The 21,364-nt window shown below is 40.4% G+C and overlaps 1 protein-coding gene across 1 annotated transcript in view; it reads left to right on the forward strand.

Annotated features, from left to right (window-relative positions):
* CUNH7orf50 (chromosome unknown C7orf50 homolog) overlaps positions 1-15,441 on the forward strand; it is a 32,609-nt gene extending 17,168 nt beyond the window's left edge. Inside the window, exons 3-4 of the mRNA XM_039731933.1 lie at positions 8,892-8,973; positions 13,291-15,441. Of these exons, the coding sequence (XP_039587867.1) occupies positions 8,892-8,973; positions 13,291-13,473 (265 nt within the window). The 3' untranslated portion in view covers positions 13,474-15,441. The remainder of the gene's footprint in view (positions 1-8,891; positions 8,974-13,290) is intronic.
* Positions 15,442-21,364: the final 5,923 nt, after the last annotated feature.

A 21,364-nucleotide genomic window follows, 5' to 3' on the forward strand; every position in this document is an offset into this window, starting at 1 on the left:
ATGCCATGGTCTGCAGCACTCCATCCACCTCTGCCATACTTCCTGATGAATGCAGCTGTGGGATGGCCAGGCTGGGATGTAAAAAATGACAGGGATGGCTGACGTCCTTTTGTTTTGTTTTTTCTTAAGGTTTCTATATAGATTCTGGTTGGTCCAGACTAACTCCAAATGTGGTGCTACAGATGCACTGTAAGAGCTTCCTGTGGGATGGGTTATTTGAAAAGGGCTACATTTTCCTGCAGCAAAAATGAACTTTGCCTAACTAGCCAGCAATAAAAATACTTGGATTTCATTTAGAGAAAAACCAAAAAACCTGCAAATGTAATTGCTGCAACAGTGCATTAAGGGCTGGTATCCAAATTAATAAGCAGCAGTTCTTCAATACTGTCCTAAGAGAACTCACTTCAGTAAAGGGGCTCAGTAGGAATTTGACAATCCAGTATTTGACAGTTCTATACCTACAGGACATTGCCATCTACGAGCTCTGTAGAAGAGTTACAGGGCCAGTCCTGCAGCTCAGGCTCAAGGTTCAGCTTCCATTGGAGGGGGGATTTCCCCTTTCCTGGAGGGAGTCCCTGGATACCACCAGGGATGGGATTGACTTGAGGCCAGTTCTTTGGCAGGGCTGTCAGGCAAGGAGAGGACCCTGGTGGTGTCTGTTCACAGATGCTGCTGGCACCCACCCAGACTGCTGGGCTGGGTTTCACCCCTCGGGTTCTCTGAGACCATGGTCCACCCTCTAAGCAGCTCCTGTTCCTCAAAGACCTGGGGAGACCCCACTGGGAAAAGGTGCAGGAAGAGGATTTGAATCTTGTGGGAAGGAGAGGCCAGCTGGGCTCCCTGTAACTGGGACTGCTGGATGCTGAGGCAGAAAGGAAAGATGTGCCTGGTTCTGGGATGTGGTGCAGATCAGCATTTGGCACCTCCTCAGCAGAACCACAGCATTGCTTTTCCTTCGTACAGCGAAATGCTGCTCTGGACTTTGGAACTGCAGAAATCCCTTGGCTGTGGAAATCCCTTAGGCTTCTGCAAAGAGAAAAAACCACAAGAAACACCCAACCTGACAAATTGAAGACATCTGGGTACAGCAGGGCAACCCATTTTCAGCAGTGCTGCTGCTCGGTGGCCCAGCTGGATTAGGCACCTTCCCAGGATGGCAGCACCACTTTGCAGCCCCAGGGCTTCCTGAAACAGCCCGTGCAGAGCAGAGGAACACAAACCTTCAGCTCAGTGTAACGAGCACTAAATTGGTTCTTAGGTGTCCTGGCTGGTTCAGAGCAAACCACTCAGCCAACATTTTCAGTATCCAAATCCTCCTCCAGGGGCCATTTCTACATCCCTCCTTAAAAACTTTCACAGATAAAGTTTCACATCAAGTTTGTTTCTCTTCCAGCATTATTTTTAGCATCCCTATATGGAAAACCATGACATTTTCATACATTTCTTGGGTTTTATTAATAAAACACAAAAGTTTGGGTGTTTTTGTGGGTTTTGTTGTTGTGGATTTTTTGGGGTTTTTTTGGTGATGGTGTATTTGTTGTTGTTGTTGTAGCCGGTTTAAAATTTAAAAAGCAATTAAATTAGCTCCTTAGCTTGAATCTGTGCCCCTGCAGGAGTGTTCTGTACCACAGTTGGACATTTTTTGGTGTAAGAGAATTGACCATATTTGTTTTTTCTGGGTCTGGTAGCATATCGCTCATCTGATCTTCAGAAAGCATTTATATAAATGGACTTGTGCCAACTTTTGGAAAGGATTTTACGTGCAGCTGGCTCCTTACATGATTTTCATACAGAGTGTGGGGCCCTCTTTATCTCCTCGTACCCCCCAGGATGTTCTTCATGGGAGGGAGCCATAACAGTTGTTTTCATTTTCCCTTTCCCTTATTTCTGGTGCAGGAATCAGTGTGACCAGAATTAAGTGCAAGAAAAGATGGACATCTGGAGAGGAGATGGGGCTTTGGGATAGCACTTGGTTGTATATTCCTTGCAGGAGCAGAACAGATTGGCTGTGAAGGGCTCAAATTCTATTTTTTATTCTTCTTCTGCGATAATTCAGCTCGTGCTTTGTGTTCTTTTTAAGAATGTATGTAAAATAAAAAGCACATTTAGCTTAGAAATACAGTAATAGTAGCTGTGGGCTTTCAAGCCTGACCTTTTTTGTTATTACTGAAAACAACAGCAAGTCCTCAGCACATTTACTTCTATATATTTAATTTTTTTTCTAATCAAATGCAATTTTGCTGCAGGTGGGCTAATGTGGATACCAGCAACTAAATAACTGTATCAGGAAAATAATTTTGAAAGAAATTGCAAAGGTTGAATGCTGCTGGCATTTGCAGGTGGGTCGGTGCTGTGAGAAGCTGAATCACAGGGAGGCACCCCACGAGTATTGTACCAGATGTAAGAGCCAGGAGCTCTCCTCACGACCTGCTGCATGGGTTTGAGGCATTGTTACAATTTTCTGGGTCAACTTTTCTTCCCACCAATCTTCTGTCTCATCTGTTTATACTTGAAGCTCTTCAAGGGAACGTCTCATGTTGCGTTTGAACAGAGCCCGTGGTGGGGGAGGAAGAGCATTTCTAGCTTGGCTGAAGCTGCAGGATGCAAACATAATATAAAACCTTACAAATAATGGCAAGTGATAAAAGTACATGCAATAAAAGATAAGCTGTGATAAATATTTTGTGTAAATCTAATCAAACTTGGCTTTATGGCACAAAGGCCCTTTCTTTTCACTTTATAAATACTTTCTGAGAAAATCCTGTGACCTGTTTGCTGCTCAGATACAATCACATGCAATCTGTCCTAATACTGGACATCAGGACAAAAATGGGACACTTGAAAGCACATTTATTTTTTCCTGCATGTGTGATTCCTGAGTTTAAAAAAAGCTTCCTCTCCATGCCTTTTCACAAGTCTATAGTCATTATACTGTGTCTAAACCAGATGGAAGAATATATTAAAAAATGTTTCTAAACCACAGATTGAAAAATGGTGCCAGGATTTTTAACCAAAAATGTGGCATTGATTCTAAAATCTGTTGACAATTTTAGAAAGTTTTCTTTTGGCAAACGAGCCCCATTAGTGTCTTTTCTTTCTTCCAGGAAAATAAGAAAAACCTTTATCTGAGTCATAATTTAGTTAGATTCCAAACTGGATTTGAGAATATCAGCATAAATATATTAACGTCCTCCAGGGATTGGAGTTGGGACATAAACAGATTCATCCATAACATGAGAAAAACACAGTTAAAGCCTATAGTTGTCTCTTACTCCTAATATTGGGTCTTACCACAGGCCTGTGCTTCCAGGATTTTAACTACAGCTGTTCCTGTCCAGCCTCAGAAAATCTATCTAGAATTTTAATTTTGGCTGTTCTTTCCGAATGAGGACAGTCAGCATCACACACACTTGAATTGACATTTCTTCTTACATTGGATTGAGCAATGGAGTTCACCACGAGGCAGCTTTCTGGGCATGCAGTTTTGTGTGGAGCACCAGACATTCAAAAAACATGTTTGTAAAAGTAAATCCATTTTAAATACCCCTGAGAGAAATAGAAGAAACTCTGAATACCCCCTATAAAAATAAACACTTTTACATTTCCCTTTGAATAATTGTGTGTGTTGTAACTGGAGCAAAAATTATTATTCCTACTTCACTATATGCTCTATAAGGGCATATGTTAAACTTCCATCCACATCCATATATTTTTTATATATCCATATAAAACCTCCATCCGTAAAATGGCTCTTCTCCCACAAGAGTGAGCTGATGCCAAATTTTTGCTCCCTCCCTGCTGCTTCCAGGGGTTCCAGGGAGCCTCTTTGAGGTGCAGCATTCCCTGCTCACCTGTTGGCCATATGTGCATTGGGCTCACCTCGGGACTGCCCTGATAACAGCACTCAGAGTTTCCAAATTTGGGCCTTATAAGGGCAGTGAGTTGCCTTAAACCCCAGTGCATGGGGTTTTAAAGAGGCTGCTGTTGTGTGCATTGCACTGTGAAATATTCCAGCACATCCCTTGAGTGCCAAGCGTTTCAGCAAGGCTTTAAATATCTGTGAGGGAATTTTTTGGAGTATGGTTGTTCTTTATTGAGGAAACACCTGTTATCCACATTTTATGGGTAGGGTGGTGAGCTCTGGAATGATGCTGTTTGCAGAGAGTTTGGGGAATAAAGGGTCTAGCTTGATTCCTGCAAGCCTTAATCATGTACCATAACTCCTGTTCAGCCTTCCCTGGGGTGGAAGGACACAGGTGATCCTTAAGGACGGGTTGCAGAGTGGTAAATAACCATGTATCAAAACAAAAAAGTACCCAGAGGAAGAATGTGACCGTCTCTGTGTAGTGTTGTAGATGCTTTTAATGTTTTCCATAGATCTTTTCAGTGGAGCCCTGACTTTGGTGCAGTGGGCCAGGCTCATGGCTCTGTCCCTCCTTTGAGGGAAGCTTGGGGATGTCAGACATGGGATAAATCACAGGAGAGCTGCAGGAGCCTGTGCTCTGAGCTGCTCCTCAGGGCTGGAAAAAACTTTCAAGTTAATTCCTGATGCTAAAACTGGGCTGTATGCTGGAGAAATCCAAATTTGGTGGCAGTCTGGGTAGAAACTGAGGCTGAAAGGTGTATGCAGGGTGGGCTGCACTGCCAGGGGCACTCATCTGAGCAGTGGGTGGAGGTGAGGTGTCTTTGCATCTGGCACACAGCAGTGCTCTTGTGTGCTCTGGAAGGTGTCAGCAGTCACATCCCTGTCTGACTTTCTGCTTTCTTGAGGCTTGTCTCCCACCCAATAATTTTTCAAGTTGAATCAGTAAAATGGTTGGTTCTCAGCCCTGAGCTTTTCTGCACTCAGTGATTATTTGCCGGTTGTGACAGCTCTGTAGAGTTTTGTCCTGGCCAGTAGTCTCAGCAGATGCATTGTGTTGACTTCCTGAATCCAATTTGTAACAATAATGTTTTTCTCATACTGTGTTTCTGGAACCAATTTGCCTGCTTTCCCTTCCCCATCTCCTTCTCCTGGGACACCCCAGCGAGGGCTCTGCCCTGCACGCTCCAGTCGCCTTCTGTTTGCCTCCTTCCACTGCCTGAATTCCCATGTTTTGGGGGTGGATTTATGGGAGATGATTGTAGACACACTAAAAGTCATTTATGAGATAGACCAGTGAGAATCTTGGGCAGTTTTTCCTACATGAGACTCTCCTGCTAAAAAACTAAAGCCCAAATGTAAAATTTCCTAAGCTGCTTGATTTATTTGATTCATTTCCTCTGTCTATTCAATTTCAAAGCCATTTAGGGAGATCATTTGCACAAACATTTAAGTTCTCTTTAACTAAAGTCAACCAATGTGTTTTTTCAATGAGCTGGAGCTTATGAGAAAGATTCAAACATTAGCTGTGTAAAGAAGGCAATTAGTGTTTGTACAATATATTGAAAATTAGCCCGAGGCACACTGGAAAAATACATGTTTTACACATGTATATTTTTCAACCAATTTCATAGTTTGTACTAGATCCTCACAGAGATCATTCCAGAAGCGACCAAATGAATTCAAACTGTGAAAGGGTTGCAATTGTCTATAAAAAAAGGGGATTTAACTGAAATGTGGTTGGTCTTGCTCTGTATATTTGATCACTTGAAGGAAAAGCCTTTTCTCCTGCTGTAGTATGTCAGGGAAGTTTATCTGCATGTAAACAGCAAACTGAAATATCTCTTGTGTTGTAAGGGTTGAAGTGTTCTAGTTTAGGAGTTGAGCATTTCTAAAAATGTACTAATGATGTCATGCTGATAACAGGAGATACTCCTCTCACTTCGTCATGGAGTCATGCTTTTCCATAGATTTTAAAGCTGTCACAGGAGCAGGAAAAACCTGTCATAATCATAGGAATCAGTGGAGAAGTTTTATTTTAATAACTGTTGGGGGAGCAGCTGTCATGTTATCTGCATTAAAGATTTTGCACCCATTATCAGGAGTGTTTTGCCCACAGTGTGGTAGGAATTCAGGTCAAGAGAAGGAACATTTCCCTGAAGGGGAAGAAACAGGCATTGTTGATTCAACCATTGTTGATTCAACTGGAGTTAAAACTCCAGTTAAAAACTTTGGAGTGTTTTCTGAAAATAGGAGTACACCTATAGCTATTAAGGAAAATACTATTTTTTCTTGTTGTAATAATGTAGTGTTTAATTCTAATAGGACAGATCACAAGACAAAAGAAATGGCTTGAGAGGCTCTGGTGCTGTAATGGACACAAATGTACTTTCTGCAGTTGATTATGTTAAAGTATTTGTTGTTTATATGAATTATTGTGGTGTATATAGAGCAGAAACTTTCAGGAAGACAAACTAAGACTTTTGTTTGTTTCTGCAAGAGAATTCACAGGAGGGAAAGTCCATATGGACTCTTGGATGCAGGAGTACAGCAACTCGCCTTAGCATGTAGAAGAGAGCATATGGTTTTGGTAATGGGTTAATAAGAGCAATTAACCTTATAGTGCACTCATTTGTTGGTCTCAGTTGTTTATAAACTAGGTAATAAAGATATTTTAACATCCTATAGTTTTATAGGAGATTAAGTGAAATCAGGCTGTATTTTTAAAGTTTCAATGCCAACAGTACTCAGGTGATACTGTGATAGAAATATAAAATTAGCAGAGTAGAAGATTCAGAGTACTCTGTGGTGTGTCCAACCAATGGGTATCATCACAAATGTTGAAATAAGAGAAATACAAGCATGTGTTAAAGGTTTTCATTAGCAGAGGAACTGCTTTCCTGGGATGCAGTCACAGATCTGTCACTCAGCTTGTTCTTGTCACCTTGCAAAGACTCTAATGTGAACTGTTTCCAGGCTTTATTTATGTAGAAAAGAATTCTAAACTTACCTTCTTCTTCTTGAGGATGAGCCTCATAAAAGAACAGGCTAAACAGGCACTGTCATTGCTTTATTTTGTTTGTTTTGAAGGACTTCCTGCAGAAGTCCCAGTTTCTCTGTTGGGAGCTGCTGTGTTTGCCTGGCAAACAGAATCAGTGGGTACAGATGAGCAGGTTGCTGTTGGCCCCACAAGAAAAGCCATGTTTATTTCATTCTCTGTTGGCTCCTCACACTTCAGGTGGTGTCATTTGTTGTCCAGCTGGGCACCTTGCTGCAAAGACAACTGACAGCAAGGGTCGTGTGATTTTCTTTTACAAGTACTTTGGGTTCTAGGCTGGGGGTGATGGGAGAAGGGATGGTTTCACCATAATAACAATTTTTAATTTATTTCTATAACTTGTATCAGTCAGCTTTTTGGCCTCCTGCTTTTGTGCAATATCTGTTTTGCAAATTATGCCTACTTATTTGGCTACTGTATTATTATTCCAAAAGAAACCTATAAATCACCTCATCTGTAGAATTTAGCTCGCACACATAAGGATGATACATTGGGTTATTGGTTTTCTCTGTCCTTCCTGATTTACTGTTAATTGTCTGATTTTACCTTATATTTTGGTTATAAGCTATTTTAATATATTTAGCTGATGATAACCATAATGAGCTGTGATTCTTTTTCTTTATTCTGAATTTGAACATCAAGACAATAATTTCTTTCTGTAGGTTTTCTTCAGAAGCTTCCATGAAACCTTTCTATACAAATTTGTGGTCGCATTTTTTTTCTCTTTCATTGCATTGACTGAACAATGTATTTGCTGGTGCAGCATTCACCAAAGATGAGGACTCTTTGCTTTATTAGACTTGACAGTGTTTAAACAATACTAATTCTCATACCCAGCTGGCTTTTCAACTGATTTCTGTGCTCTCTATTGCTGTGTAAAACAAGCTGGAACATTAATGGCATCTTGCATGCTACCCTCTGGAGACCTACTTTTCTTTAGAGAAAAATCAAACAAATGTGAAAGTTTTTTGGGTTTTGTCCTTTTCTTTTTTTTTTTCCTTTTTTTTCAAGTGATAATTTAGTGTACTGTCAGATTTTGTATGTGTTACAATACTGATTTTCAAGGACATACTTTTAAAAAGTAGTCTTCATTTTATAGATAGATTTACTGGTTTGGTCATTTTTAATAGAAAGAAATGCCTTTATCTAAACCAGAATATACCAGCTTTAAAAACATGTTCAATATGCACATGAATGTGCTATTTTAACCCAGCTAAAATTTTGTATATTGAAAATGTGTTTGCCAAACAGCCAACAAACATTTGCAGATGTTAATCATTTGTTCAGCCTCTCACTTTTAACAGTATTGAGTATTCTTCATGAGAGAGAGACATAAAAACCCCATTTTTCTAGCCTATAAATATAAATATTTAAGTCATGAATTTAGACAAGCCCAAGCCTTAAAGCGTTTACTCCTGAAGGATGAATTTTGTCTGTTTAGAACAGCCATCTGTGATGAGCTGCAGCCATTGCTGAGGTGACCATTGTAGCACAAATCTCTCCTTCCAGTCCTTCAGAGGTTGCTTAATTTCACATAAATTTCAGTTAATTGTGAAATAGAAACTTTCTGAAACCCAAGCTTGATTCTTGTCCCCTGCACCTCCCCAAATTCTCAGTTAGCCCTGCAGCAGGGGTAAGGATTTGGGGTGCTCACTTGTCCTGGTCAAATGATCTGTCATAAAGGACTGGCCAAAGTTGGGGGGTCGGATTTGATATTTAACTTCAAGGAATCAGTGCTTTCTGAAGAAAATTTCTAACCTTCTTGGCTATAACATCTCCTGTAACTTTTTGCAGAGAAGCCGGGTGGCCCGGTACAAAATGTGTGCCAGTATCTGTGTCCCACAGTGCCATGACACTCCATGTTGTGCATACAAAGTCACTTGGAAGCCTTGCAGGGAATATTTTCTAAATAAAGAATGTTTTGATAGCACAGTATTAACTTAAGCAATTTTTCCCCCTAATTTTCTACAGCTGGTCTAAAACCCCAGAAGAATGGAAGTTTCAGAAGACAAGACAGACGTGGCTTCTCCTGCACATGTATGATAAAGAGAAGGTTTGTATTCATGCTGCTTTTTCTCAGAACCAATATGATACAGTCTTATACATTAGTTAGAGCTGTTCTTTATTAACCAAAACTTCCTAATACTACATGCATTTGTCTCATAATTCTTAATGATTTACAAATTACTTTGTTTTTAACCAAGATGCTGAAGCATTTTAATTGCTTGTCATTGATCTTTTTATTTTGTTGATCATTGTCCTGTGCCTGCTAGACTTTTATACTTGATGTATAGCAAGCATAAAGAGAGCAGATTCATGATTTATTTAAATCTGGAGTTTGCTGAGAATTTGAGTCATATCCTTAATTTGACATTCCTAATGTGGAACCCAATACTGCAAACCACAGTTCTCATATTGTTTCAGATATCTCTGGGCTCCATGGAAGATGTACAACCATATTGCCAAGATGTTAAAATAGCTCTCTCATTTAAATATAAGTGAAACCTGATGTTGATTGTGAAAAGCATAAAGTATAACCAGAAACCAGGCTTGAATCCATACAGAAATCCTTTCATTTCATAACTTAAAAAACAACATAAATTTGAACTTCCAATAAGTGACCGTCGTGGCATCAAATGAGGGTGTCAGGTCATTCATTTTGTTGTGCAATAGAACAAACCTCTGCCCATTTGCACAGTGCCTCACTTATTAGTTCGTTTTGTTGACATTCAGTTAAGTTTTGCTGATTTTTTTGTGTGCACTTGAACATTTACTCATACCAATCGTCCTGACCCAAATTAGTCAGCAGCTCTAAAGCCACTCACCTGACATTGGGTGTTACCTTTTTACACAGCCAGATAATTAACAGCAGAGTTTCATGAAGGCAAAAATGTTCACATGGTGTAAATACTTTCAAAAGATGGGTTGCAGAATGCAAATTTGATTTTGGGTTCTGGGTTGTTTGCTCTGTCTTCTGTTTTCTAAGTTTCTCTCCTGGAAGTCTTTATCAGCCTTGCAGAATCAGTGTATGCCCTTCAAAGCTACCTAGAAATTGGCAGGCAGAAGGATGTTTTTGCTTTTTTTACCTGTTTACTTTGGGGTTTGTGTTAAAATATGCTGGGACACAATGAACTGTAAGTAGCATTTGTTTTATGTATCAAAACACAGTTTAACTCCTTATTTCTCCACACTGAAATGAAACCTCCTTTTTCTTAAAATTCTGATGGAAGTGCTCTGATTTATTTAAATTCACATATTTTGTAGTTTAATAATCAGAGGAGCATTGAATATGAGCTTCAGAGAATGATTAACATCTGCATCCACATCCAGTGAAGTTAGTAGAACTGCTCAAATGCTTATAATTAAGCATATGATGAAGTCTCTTTCTTCATCACGACCATAGGGAGGGCACACCCAGCTTCTTTTGAATATTTTTTTATACCCAAATTCAACTTCCTGTCCATTACAGAATGAAATCTGTTGGTAATCCAAGCATGACTAACATACAAAAGGAGACAGAAGTTTCTTTCCTTCCTAAGCCACATCTTTGATCTCATGGTGTCACTTGGGATGCCTACTGAAGAGCCATGCAAAGGCCTGAATCGAGTTTCCTGTACTGATAGGCCTCTTTGTGAGGTTTTTAAATTGTTTGCTAGATAAATGGTGTTTTAAGCTCCTTTAAAATCCATCTGGTGGCTGGCTGACAGCTTCCAAGCCAGACCTATGTACCTATGGTGTGCATACTTCTCCAGCACCCAGGATTAAATAAACACCAGGTTGTTTGTTGGTCTCTATCATCTGGCACAGCATTTTTTGGAAGTTACTAGATCAGTCTTCAGCTTCTGGATTTCAGGGCGTGGTGATGTGGCTGAAGCTTCTTTGGAAGGTGACCCAAAATGCAGCCTGGCAGCAATGAGCTGAGCTTCTCTCTGCTGGTTTTTGCTTTGCAAAATACATGGGTGTCTGCAGGTCTCCAGGTCTGAAAATACAGAGTTGCAGAGGATAATTTAAAAGTGAGAACTGTTCTTTTCCTTGTACTGTTTCCTAGTGTTTCCCTCCTTTTCCCAAAGACAGGAATTATTTCGCTTGGGATTATTTCCATATTAATCAGCTCCAGTGTATATTAGGAAGTTAAGACAGAGGCAAGATTGGTGTGTGAGAGAAAAAAAGAAACAAGAAAAAGGTCAAAACAGTTTAACAAAAGAATAATAACAAAATCCCATAAGCCTGGCTTTGACTTCCAGAGCCGTGCTGGGAGATCTTGATCTCCAATTTCAAACCAGCCTTGAACTGACCTTGGAAGAAGGATTGTGTTCCTCCTTGGAAAACCTCACCAAGACCTCTGAAATTACTGCTTTTGTACTACTGTATTTGAAGAATTAAAATTTGGATTTCATTAACTTTCTTTGTGCGTTCCAGTCCTTGCTATGGCTCTGCTGTCTGTGTAAGTCAGGAGGAAATATGATCTTACCTTGCCCACGGGGTGCTGTGTTGTGAGCTCCTGATGAAATAAACCTCAGAGCTGTGTTAAAGGAAAAAAATCAAACTTTTTGAACACTTGAACACCCTTAGGGGCAAATGCTAAATGTTTTCTAGGCTTCAGGCAGCCTCATGTTAAGTCTGCACACTTAGGATTTCTAAATTTAGAGCAGGCTTTCAATTGCCCCCTCAAGCAGTTTGCTTAAATGATATAATAATAACTGTATTTGCACGGGTATGTCTATGCCATGAGCTCTGAGAACAAGAGTTGTAAATTACAGAGATAATTTGGCCAAGGTTTGAAACGTGGAAATGTTGCTGACTTTAAAAGCTCAGTACTGAGTATCTGCATTAAAGGAACACTGTCACACTGGAATTGTCTGTGTCTAAATGGATTCATCTGTTATTAGTACCAGCTTATTGTGAGTGAAAACTTTCAAAAATGTAGATATTTTTCATTGTTTGGTTTGTATAGTATAGCAGTGCTTCATATATCATCCATTTCAGTATTAGTCATTGTAAAATTAATATTTCTTTTGTAACTGCATTGTTTCTTTAATGCAAGAGTGTTTGTGTGAAGAATTAGAAGGTTTTCCATAGTGTACAAGTTACGAGGCTGAACGCAGACTTAAGTTTTGATTTATTACTTTGTAATACCCCTGATTGATGAAGGCAGTGTTGGAATATTCTTTCTTCCTCTTCTTTTGGAGTGATAGAAGTTTTAGTGATCAAAGTTCGGCTGCCAAATGTCCATGGAGAAATAAGTTGTAAATTAAGTGTCTGTTGAAGCTCTCAAATGTCTGCTCTGAAATGCTGATACTTTGCAGAATCGAAACCACCCTCGAATAATTAGTCTCGAATCCTTTAAATACTTACGTATGTGTTTAACTTAACTCATGTCAAGTTATATGTGTAAAGTTAAACATGGAGAAACATATTTGCAGGGTGAGATCATTTTAACATCTCATGATTCACAGCAAAAAATATCCTGTTATTGGCTGAAACCTGCTCCACAGATACACAACATGAAGTTAAGATCAGCGTAGCTCTGTTCACATATTCCTTTTGAAAGTACTTCAGTATGAAGTACTGAATAAATCCTTCCGAAGTCCTTGCTAAGTTATTGTCAAGATTAATATAATGATCATTTAAATTGCATGTTGTACCAGATAAGCTAAAACTTAATCTCTGACTAGTTAATTAGAAAGGGAGTGAAATGTGGATAATGCAACTGTAGATGACTAAAGTGCTTTTAATGTTAGACATGTTGGTAGAGCCTATCAGTTTTAGTCAGCATGATTTAAAAATTATTTCCATATGTCTGAATTTGAGTTTGTTTTTCAAATTATATTCTAGTCCTTTGTATAAGCATTCTGTCAAAGTGTGCAGTGGTGGGTGGTATCTCATGTAAGGAATCAATTTTTGGGTAAAGGCGAGGGGAATTCCAGCAAAATTCTTCCCTCAGACATATGCATGCAATTCTCACTGAATTTAGTAAGATTTACATGTGTGTTTCCAAAAGGAGGGTTTGGCTAACGTGTTTTGTTTTTTTTCTTCCACCAACCCTCAGAGCTTTGGGCTCCCTGTCAGGCAGTGTTTGCATTTGCTGATCAGCGTTTCCACATCTGCTGAGCATTTCCTCTCAGATGCTTTGCCCATCCGAGCACATGACACTCCTCTCACCAGGCTCCATCCATCCCTCCTGGCAGCTTAAACCTAGGCAGAAAACATTTCCTCTTGGATTTCCACTTGCAGTTGGACTTTGGCAAACACCAAAGCCTGTGCCATTCTCCTAATTGTCCTTCAGGTGATGCTGTGACGTGATTGTGAATACATATTGAGAGGGGAGATAATAAACCTGTTTTTCCTTCCTTTTGTTTTTTCTTTCAAGGTTCCAGACAAGTATTTCACCATTTTACTGGATTATCTGCAAGGGCTTCAGGGCAATGCACGAGACATAACTGTGCAGAAAGCTGAAGCTTTTATGAAGGAATTTGATGGTTCTGATGGAGAAGACCCAAACCTGCTGGGGAAGTGTGAGCGCATCAGACAAGTTCTACAACTGCTGTCCTGAGAGTATTTCTGTGTCATAATTGTTGTCTGGTGGAGGGAAGGAGAGATTTCACACACTGAGGCTGTAAAGGATTTGTAAAGATAATGCTAAATTTTATACTCGTAATTTTGCCATTGGAAAATATTTATCGTGTTTTGAGGTGATGAAATAAAAATAACATATATAGCCGATAGTCTTGCTATTAATCTTATTGCACCTCTTTAGAAGAATAAACCTCTCTCCCTCTCATTATTTTTCCTCCATCTCCCCCTCTAATTATTGTTAAATATGAGGAACATTGCAGCTCTTAATAAGAAGAGCAAAGGAACCAACATAAAGCCTGGAGGGTCTTTTACAATGGCAGCTTTTAAAATGAGTGTACAGTACAGTGCGTGCTCAGCCAGCTGTAATCTCTCACTTTCAGCTTCAGAAGGATGTCACTTGGATTTGGGAAAGATCATTTTCAGTCTGTTGAACACAGGTTGTATAACACTGTTGGTTATTAGTACTTCATTCAGTGATCTGGAAATACCATCAGCTTTGTTGGTTTTCTTTTTATATTTTAAAGTTTTAAAATGCATTAGGACAATTGTTTAGATACTCTGATAATGCACAGATAGGAACAGATCAAGTCCTTGACTACATGTGGTGAAATCATCAAATTGTAGCTAAACTTAGCCTACAATCAAAAGTGCTGTGCTGCATCCAGCCTGCCAATATTGCATTTTTCTCTTCCTTCTGCAACTGGCATCCAGAAGAGTTAATTCATGTTCATTCCTTTTGGCTTGGGACGTTTGTCTCTTATGAACATGCTGAAAGTGAGGCTTTCAAGTAAAAACCAAGGACATTAATTACTCAAAGTTGGATGATTGGCTTATTTAATAACACTGGTATTCAGACAGAGTTCTTGACCTGATTCTTTAATGTTTCTGCAAACATTGTTCATACTTTATTAATAACAACTATATGAAATGTGTGGTGGTGTAGAAGAGTGGCTGTCTTTGGGAATTACAGCTTTAATTTGGGTGGGAGAAGGAGGGGAGGATCTGTGGATATGCAGGCCTGATTTTCCAATAAGAAGCATTTGAGTGGATTTGACAGCCTTCATCGTCATGGCTTAGTACAAATCTTTGAAAGTATGAAATGTATTACTAATAACAAATAACTTATGATTTCTGGCTTACTGAGGAGGATGTTTTCAGCCAAAAAAGACTAGCAACCTGCATGTCCTCCTCTAAAAGAATAACTGGGATGGAGTTTGGCACAAGGATGGGCAGAATTGAGCAGCAGTGTCCAGGTTCTTCATTGAGCTGCTGACAGTGCTTTGGGGTACAGCTGGATCAGGGTGCAGAGGAGACAGAGCCAAAGCTTTTCTGAGCTGTATAGCACTGATCTTGCCATGAGAAACCTGGTGAAAAGGATCTGTAATAAAAAGAAGTGATCCTGACATTTAGTGAACTCATAAAGATCATTTGGGTCATATATTTTACATGTGAGAATATGCAGCTGGGAAAAGCTGCTGTCACTCCAAGCAGAAGCTGATATTTGTTTCTTTCCATGAGGGAAAATAGGAATTTCTTAGGGATGAAGTTTTCAAAGTATCTTTTTGTGAGTTTATCATTGCATGTTAGATGTCAGAGAAGAATTTTTGTGCTCCCTCAAGACATTTGAACATCATCGCTTTTGATTTTTCTGTCACACAAAAATGTGAGTCCTCATTGTGCACTTAGCATACCTCCTAGCTTAAAAGCACAAGCACATTGCAACTGCACTTTGGAAAAGAATTGTAAAAAATATTATGAGGTAAGATCTGGGCAAAAAATATTGTAACCTTTTATGATTTTGACATATTTGGCAAGATTTGCCTTTCTTGGACCTTAGTTCTGACCATGTGTCAATGCTGACAAATCTGTAAGAAGAGAAGCTTTGTAGATCAAGAATGTCATGTTTCATTTTATACCAATTAATATTAAAAGCACACAAGGCCTGTCAATCTGGAGGCCATGTGAGCAGTACTATATGCAAAAAAAATTTGGAGCCTCTCACCAGTACATAATAGACCCCTGGGAGTAGGTCCTGCTCTGCTCTCCTCCTCCTCAGCTGCAGTTCCAGCTTTCCCTTCAGTCCCACTGATTGCTGGAGGAAGGTCATGGTCCTGGGGCTCTGCTTCTTGCAGTTGTGGAAAATTCAGAAGCTGCAGTTGAAGGTAATTGTTGCTGTGGTTGTGTTTGGCAGAGAAAGCAAAGCATGGTGCTTCCTGCCACGTGCCTTTTGCTGTAGGTACTGTCCAGTGTTCAAAGGGGTCTTGAAATTGGGTAAAAGATTTGTAAAACTGCTGCTTGGTGGTGCTGTGTCTGGCATATCAGAGCTCAATATGAAATATTCTAACAGTTGTCTAATACTAGTGCAAATAGAAAAGGACGCTTTAATTGCATTTCATTTTTTTACTTTGCACCTTTCTTCAATAATCTTTAGCCGTTTGTTTTGGCAAACAAGTCATCCTCAGAACAGCCAGGAAATGCAAGAACACTCAGTTTTGGGAGATCTGTATTGTTAGGCCTGTTTAAAAGACAAGATTGTGAGGACCCAGAGAGCTTATCCCACAAACTGCAAATGCTGTGGTGCCTCTGGCAAGCAAATATTGCCTTGTCCATGTGCTATCCCCCACACCAGCCTCTGCTTCCTGCTCAGCCTGGCATTTTCATCCCTGGATTTACATTATGTGATGAGTAAATCTAGAAAAATCTCCTCCATCGTGCATTTTGAATTATTTGTCTTAAATTATTAAGTGTGCAGTCACTTGCTGAATTCCTGGAGCTGGTTGGAGCTGTGTGGGGAGATGTCATCTGGCATTTTATTCCCTTTTTGTCACTTGGTCATGTACAGTTTTCAAATCTCAGCATTGCTTGTATCTTAGGCAATCACATGGGCACAGATAGGACAAAATTGTGTCTTTGCCTCTGTTTGAATCAGTCTGCTGTGTTAATAAAAATGGCATCCCAGGCTAGAAGTAGCAGTGTGTACAGAATGACAAATTACATCTTCATCTGCCTGCACTAATCTCCTTCTAGTCGAGTTAATCTGCATTGTGCAGCTCTGGCTAGCAGAATGCATGTCCTAAGAGAATGCTGAAGTCAGGACTTCCAGGCAAAATAAAGGAACACTAATTACTTAGAATTGCTTAAAGCTGGAACTGTGCCTCTAATGGAAGTACTAATTACTCAAAATTTGACAGTGGAAGAATTTCTCTTTAATTTGGCTGATCCTTGCTATGGGTAGTGTATCTATTTGGTTCTCCACTGTCTGCCCATAATTTTAATTTGTTATCACCATTGTAAAATTACTGTGTAAATGAATTGTGTTTGTATTTGGAATGGGCATCTTGGACTTGTTGAATGGGTAGTTTATTTCCTTATTTCCTGTCACTGGAAAATTGCTCTGCTGTGTTTCTCTTCATTTTAAAGCAAGGTGACTATTGACTCATCTCCTGTTATTTCAAATGGCTTAGGAATGCATGTCTTTGGTTTGAGCTTGGGGGTTTTGGTTTTGTTTTGTGGGTTCTTCTAAATTTTGCCATTAAGGCAAAGTAAAAAAAACTCAAAATCTACTCCTGTTTCTGCAAATCAGTGTCAAAAACAACAATTGTAAAAGAGATTTAAGCTGCAAAACCAAGCACTCAGAAAATTAGAAAACGTAAGAATGGAAATTGTCTGTGTAATTTAAATTTTACTCCTTCATGCTTATGTGGTAGGATGGAACTTCTTAATTATGTCATCAGGGCTGTTTTCCTTTGTGTGCAACTGGTAAGTTATTTATTCAGTGTTTTCCTTGCAGCTCTGCTGCTCTTCTCATTTTCAAAAGGTAGGTCTACAAAGCAGTCCCAAAGCCAGAGAAGTAACTTTGCAGTTGGGCTTTGATCCTGCACAGAAATAAGTAGGAACTTTCCTATTCCTTTGGTGTAAGAACTAGTCATAGATGTTTCATCACAAATGTTCCCTTTAAAACATGTTTTAATGTTCTGATTCATTTACAGTCAAAATACCGAATTGATGTTACTTAATTTAAATCCAGTTTTGTTGACATAAAACTTTCCAGTGGCTTATTCTGGTTTAGCCTTTGGTTTCCTTTTATGTCTTCCTTTCTGTACAGCTGAATGAGCTTGTTATTTCTGTCCCTGCAAATAGGAATATTAGTTGTTTACAGTGATTCCAGTCATACAAGGACACAATTAAATGTCCTTGCCTGTGCAGGACGAGCTCATTTTCACAGTGATTTATAATTATGTTCTATTTTAAATTCTTCATAAGAACCTACATAGTCAACAACTTAAAGCAGTTTTAAATAATTATTATTTTTAAATAAGGGTTTTTTTCCCCTTCAAGGAGCATGGAATAGCAAACTAAATAAAACTCATTAGTAAATTGGGGGGGAAGGGCAAAGCAAAACAGTGGTTTATCTTTCTTTGTCAAAACAAAGCTGAATAAGAAGCTTGTGCTACTAAGAAACTGGTGTTGCAGACAGAGAGGGAGGGAGGGCCCTCTGGGTACAAACAGAAGAACACTCATACAGTTGCTCTTACTGATTTTTTTCCTTACATGCAGAAAATTTTTGGCATTCCCCAACAAAACCCACAAGAACACCTACGTCAAAAAGTTAAATAGGTTTCAAAATCAAATCCTTAAAGGTCAAGAATGCCACATGTATATAAATGGCCAGAAGAATTAAAATTCTACCTCTCTGTGCCTCCAGCCTGGAGTCTGAATGAAGGGGGATTGTGTTAGAGGCAAACAAGCAAAAACTCTAAATTATGTGAGCACATAGTTAAAATTGCCAAATAACCTTCTGTTCATGGGAAAGTGGAGTTACATTCCCTATTAGCTTTAGTTATCCCGATTTTTTAATTAATATTTTCTGCTAATTGAAATATCACATCTGAGACAACTTACATCTATTCTCCTCAAGGTTCCATGTTGATTTTATAAAATTGTGAGCCATGGGACACAGGATCTGTCACTCTGACTTGCTTACAAATAGCCAGACCAGCCGTGGCACTGTGAAAATCATCATTTGCTGTTGTGCTCCTTTGGACCCCAAGGATGTTTGGCACTGTATTGGTCTGGAGGTACAAGAGGCTTTGGCAGCATCCTTTGTACCAGCCAGGCTTGCTTAAGCTCCATGAAATCGCCCAGATCTGGCCCAGGGATGCTGCTGATGGAGTTTGCCAGGCGAGCAGTGCCATGAGCCCGTGCAGAGGCTGCAGGGTCCCATCTGCTCAGGATGCTCAGCCCATGGCTTAGAGCCCTCCTTGCTGCCTGCTCTCACTCCTGAGCTGCTGCGAGTTGCCACCGTTTTATTTGTCTGCTTTCCACGGGCTTAACTGGCCTAAACAAACTGTTTTAAAGCTATCTTGAGAAACTGAAAACTTCAGCTGCGGCAATGGTGTTTCTCTGGTAGCATAGATACATGTAAACAGACTTTATGGATTTCACATAGACAGGACCCTTTATTAGAAGCAGAAGCTCTTGCAGGATCCTGGAAAGGACTGATCAGCATCCTGATTTACCTTGTTAAACAGGACTGGTATTTCTGTGAGCTGTCACAAATAAATGCTCCCAGATAGGCACAAGGACGGGCAGCCAGAAAACCTTGTATGGGCATCAACTGTGCCAGAGGGCAGGGTGACAGCGAGGAATGCCATCTCCTGAAGTTCCCTGGTTAAGGCAGAACGCCACCTGGCACGAATCCTGGCTGCCATAAAGTTAAAAATAACAAATAGCATCCCTATTACATAAGGAAATCCTTTGTCCCTGTTTAATGGGGCAGTGTGATATGCCGGAAAGAAGAAATGTGGAGCTTCTCTGAAGTCTTGTGGTTGTGCTTAGGGCCAAGCCAGCTGAAAATACCAGGGCTGATTGCAAGCAGAACCCTGTGTACAAGCTGCTGGCATTAAACAAGCAAAATCTGGGTGAAATTCCATTGTCTAAGCATGCTCAGCAGCAGCCTCAGCCCAGTTACTGCACTGGTGGCATCTCAGTGCCAGGAAGGACTTTGGGTCCTGTTTTGTGGTGATGATGTTACTGCAATATAAATACAGAGGATTTGTGTGTCCAGAGCAGCCTCAGAACCCTCTGGAGGGCTGCAAGCCATGAAGCACTTCTGGATTCTTGTAGGAAATGGATAATGGAGCAGCTGTGGAAGTTACTGTGGACATTCCTCAAGCTCACCCCAGCAGTGCCATCGACCTCACCTGCCTGCAGGTCACTCGCAGCCCCATGAAGGAAGTGCCTGCTTTGGTTTCAGTTGAAGAATGAACCTGAAGTGGTGGTAATGCTCAGGTATTCCTTTGCATCCCAGGAGACTCTGGCTGTGATGAATCTGCAGCCTGTGTCCAAGCCACAATCTCCTGTTTCAGTGGCAGCTTGCAGGACTGCCAAAGGCAGTGCTGATTTCCAGTTTGATTGCTCAGCTCTGCCTGCACCATCCTCTCTTGGCTGTGATCCCTCTCAGGTCACTACAGCTGTTACTTGCAACCCTTACCAAAGATTCTTGCCAGCTTTCAGTGCCTGCTGTAAGCAGGAGCATTCATCAGCAGATGGTCCTCACACTTCCCTTTTAGGTCCCCAGCTGTACCCACACCACCTCCGTGCACCCAACTGTGCTTCCACTTTCTGTCTCTGTGTGAAAATGTGCCTTCAGGGGCTTGGCACTTCAGCTGGGATAGCAGGAAGCATTGAGGATTGAAAGACCTTGATATTGGAGTTCTAAGAATGGAACTATCCTTAAAATTCCCCCCACATTCCTTCAAGATGGCTCTGGATTTCCATCCCACCAGTGTTCCCTGGGGACATGTCCCACCAAATAAATGCAGACCTTGCATCTGGGTGTGCTTTTGTTTGGAAGAGAGGAGGCCAGTCTGAACCTCATCCCAGACTGCTGTCTTGTGGAAATTGAGAGAGGTGGTAGAAGATATTTAAGCACTTTTAGAGGTGCCTGAGGTGACTGAAAGGAGCCTTCAAACAGAGGGCTGTCAGTGCCCTGATAAGGCTGGGGGGCTCTGCCTCTTGTCTGGGCAGTGACGCTGTGTTGGTGCTTCCCAGCATCCCCTCTGTGCGTGTTCCTCCTCTGGCTCTGGGTGCAGGTTCCAGGCAGGATCGTGCAGGGTCACTCTTTGGGCTCTCCCTTCATGGAAACAAACACTCACTGCCCAAATTACAGCGTTGTTCATGAGCCCTCAGCAGTGGGAAGGGTGAGCATGGTGAAGGAACAGTGGCAGGGAGATGCTGCTCTTAGAAATTATTGTAGAGGACACACACCTCAGAATCCAGACCACTGCCAGATATTTTTATGATCAAAAAGAAGAAAACACTTTATATAATTTGAATTTCCAGTGCTTTTAACATGGTGTTTAATCTCAGAGATGGACATTCTGCAGTGGGCAGATGGTTGCATTATGAATATTGCACCAGCATCTTTCTTGCCTTCCTGTGCAAATTCCTGAGTAGATTACAACTTAATTTAACTGATAGATGGAAAAGTTCAGCTGGCTGAATTAGCAAAGAAGATGAGGAGGAAGACAGCTCATCAAAGTTAGGAAATGTATAAGTTAAAAATAGGCCAGGTATTGGTGTCTGGATTCTAGGTCTGATAAAACTCATTCAAAAACTGCCACCTGTGCAGCAATATGGCATGAAACAGCTCTCTGCACTGTATTGTGTTACTCTTCTTTTGAGAAGCCAGAAGCTACAGAGCATGGAATGTGGAAGGAAAACTACAGCGAACTTGACAATTATTTCCAGAGATTCATTCAGTCCTAGAAAATATTCATTGGCTCACTAAAAAAACCAGGGGTTCTCCCGTTGTTTTCTAAATCCTTTTTTTATTATTGCAGCTGTCTTTGGACAAAGGGAGGGGA

Source organism: Passer montanus, unplaced genomic scaffold (assembly GCF_014805655.1).
Source record: "Passer montanus isolate IOZ18808 unplaced genomic scaffold, ASM1480565v1 scaffold8, whole genome shotgun sequence".
In the NCBI taxonomy this organism is placed as follows: Eukaryota; Metazoa; Chordata; class Aves; order Passeriformes; family Passeridae; genus Passer; species Passer montanus.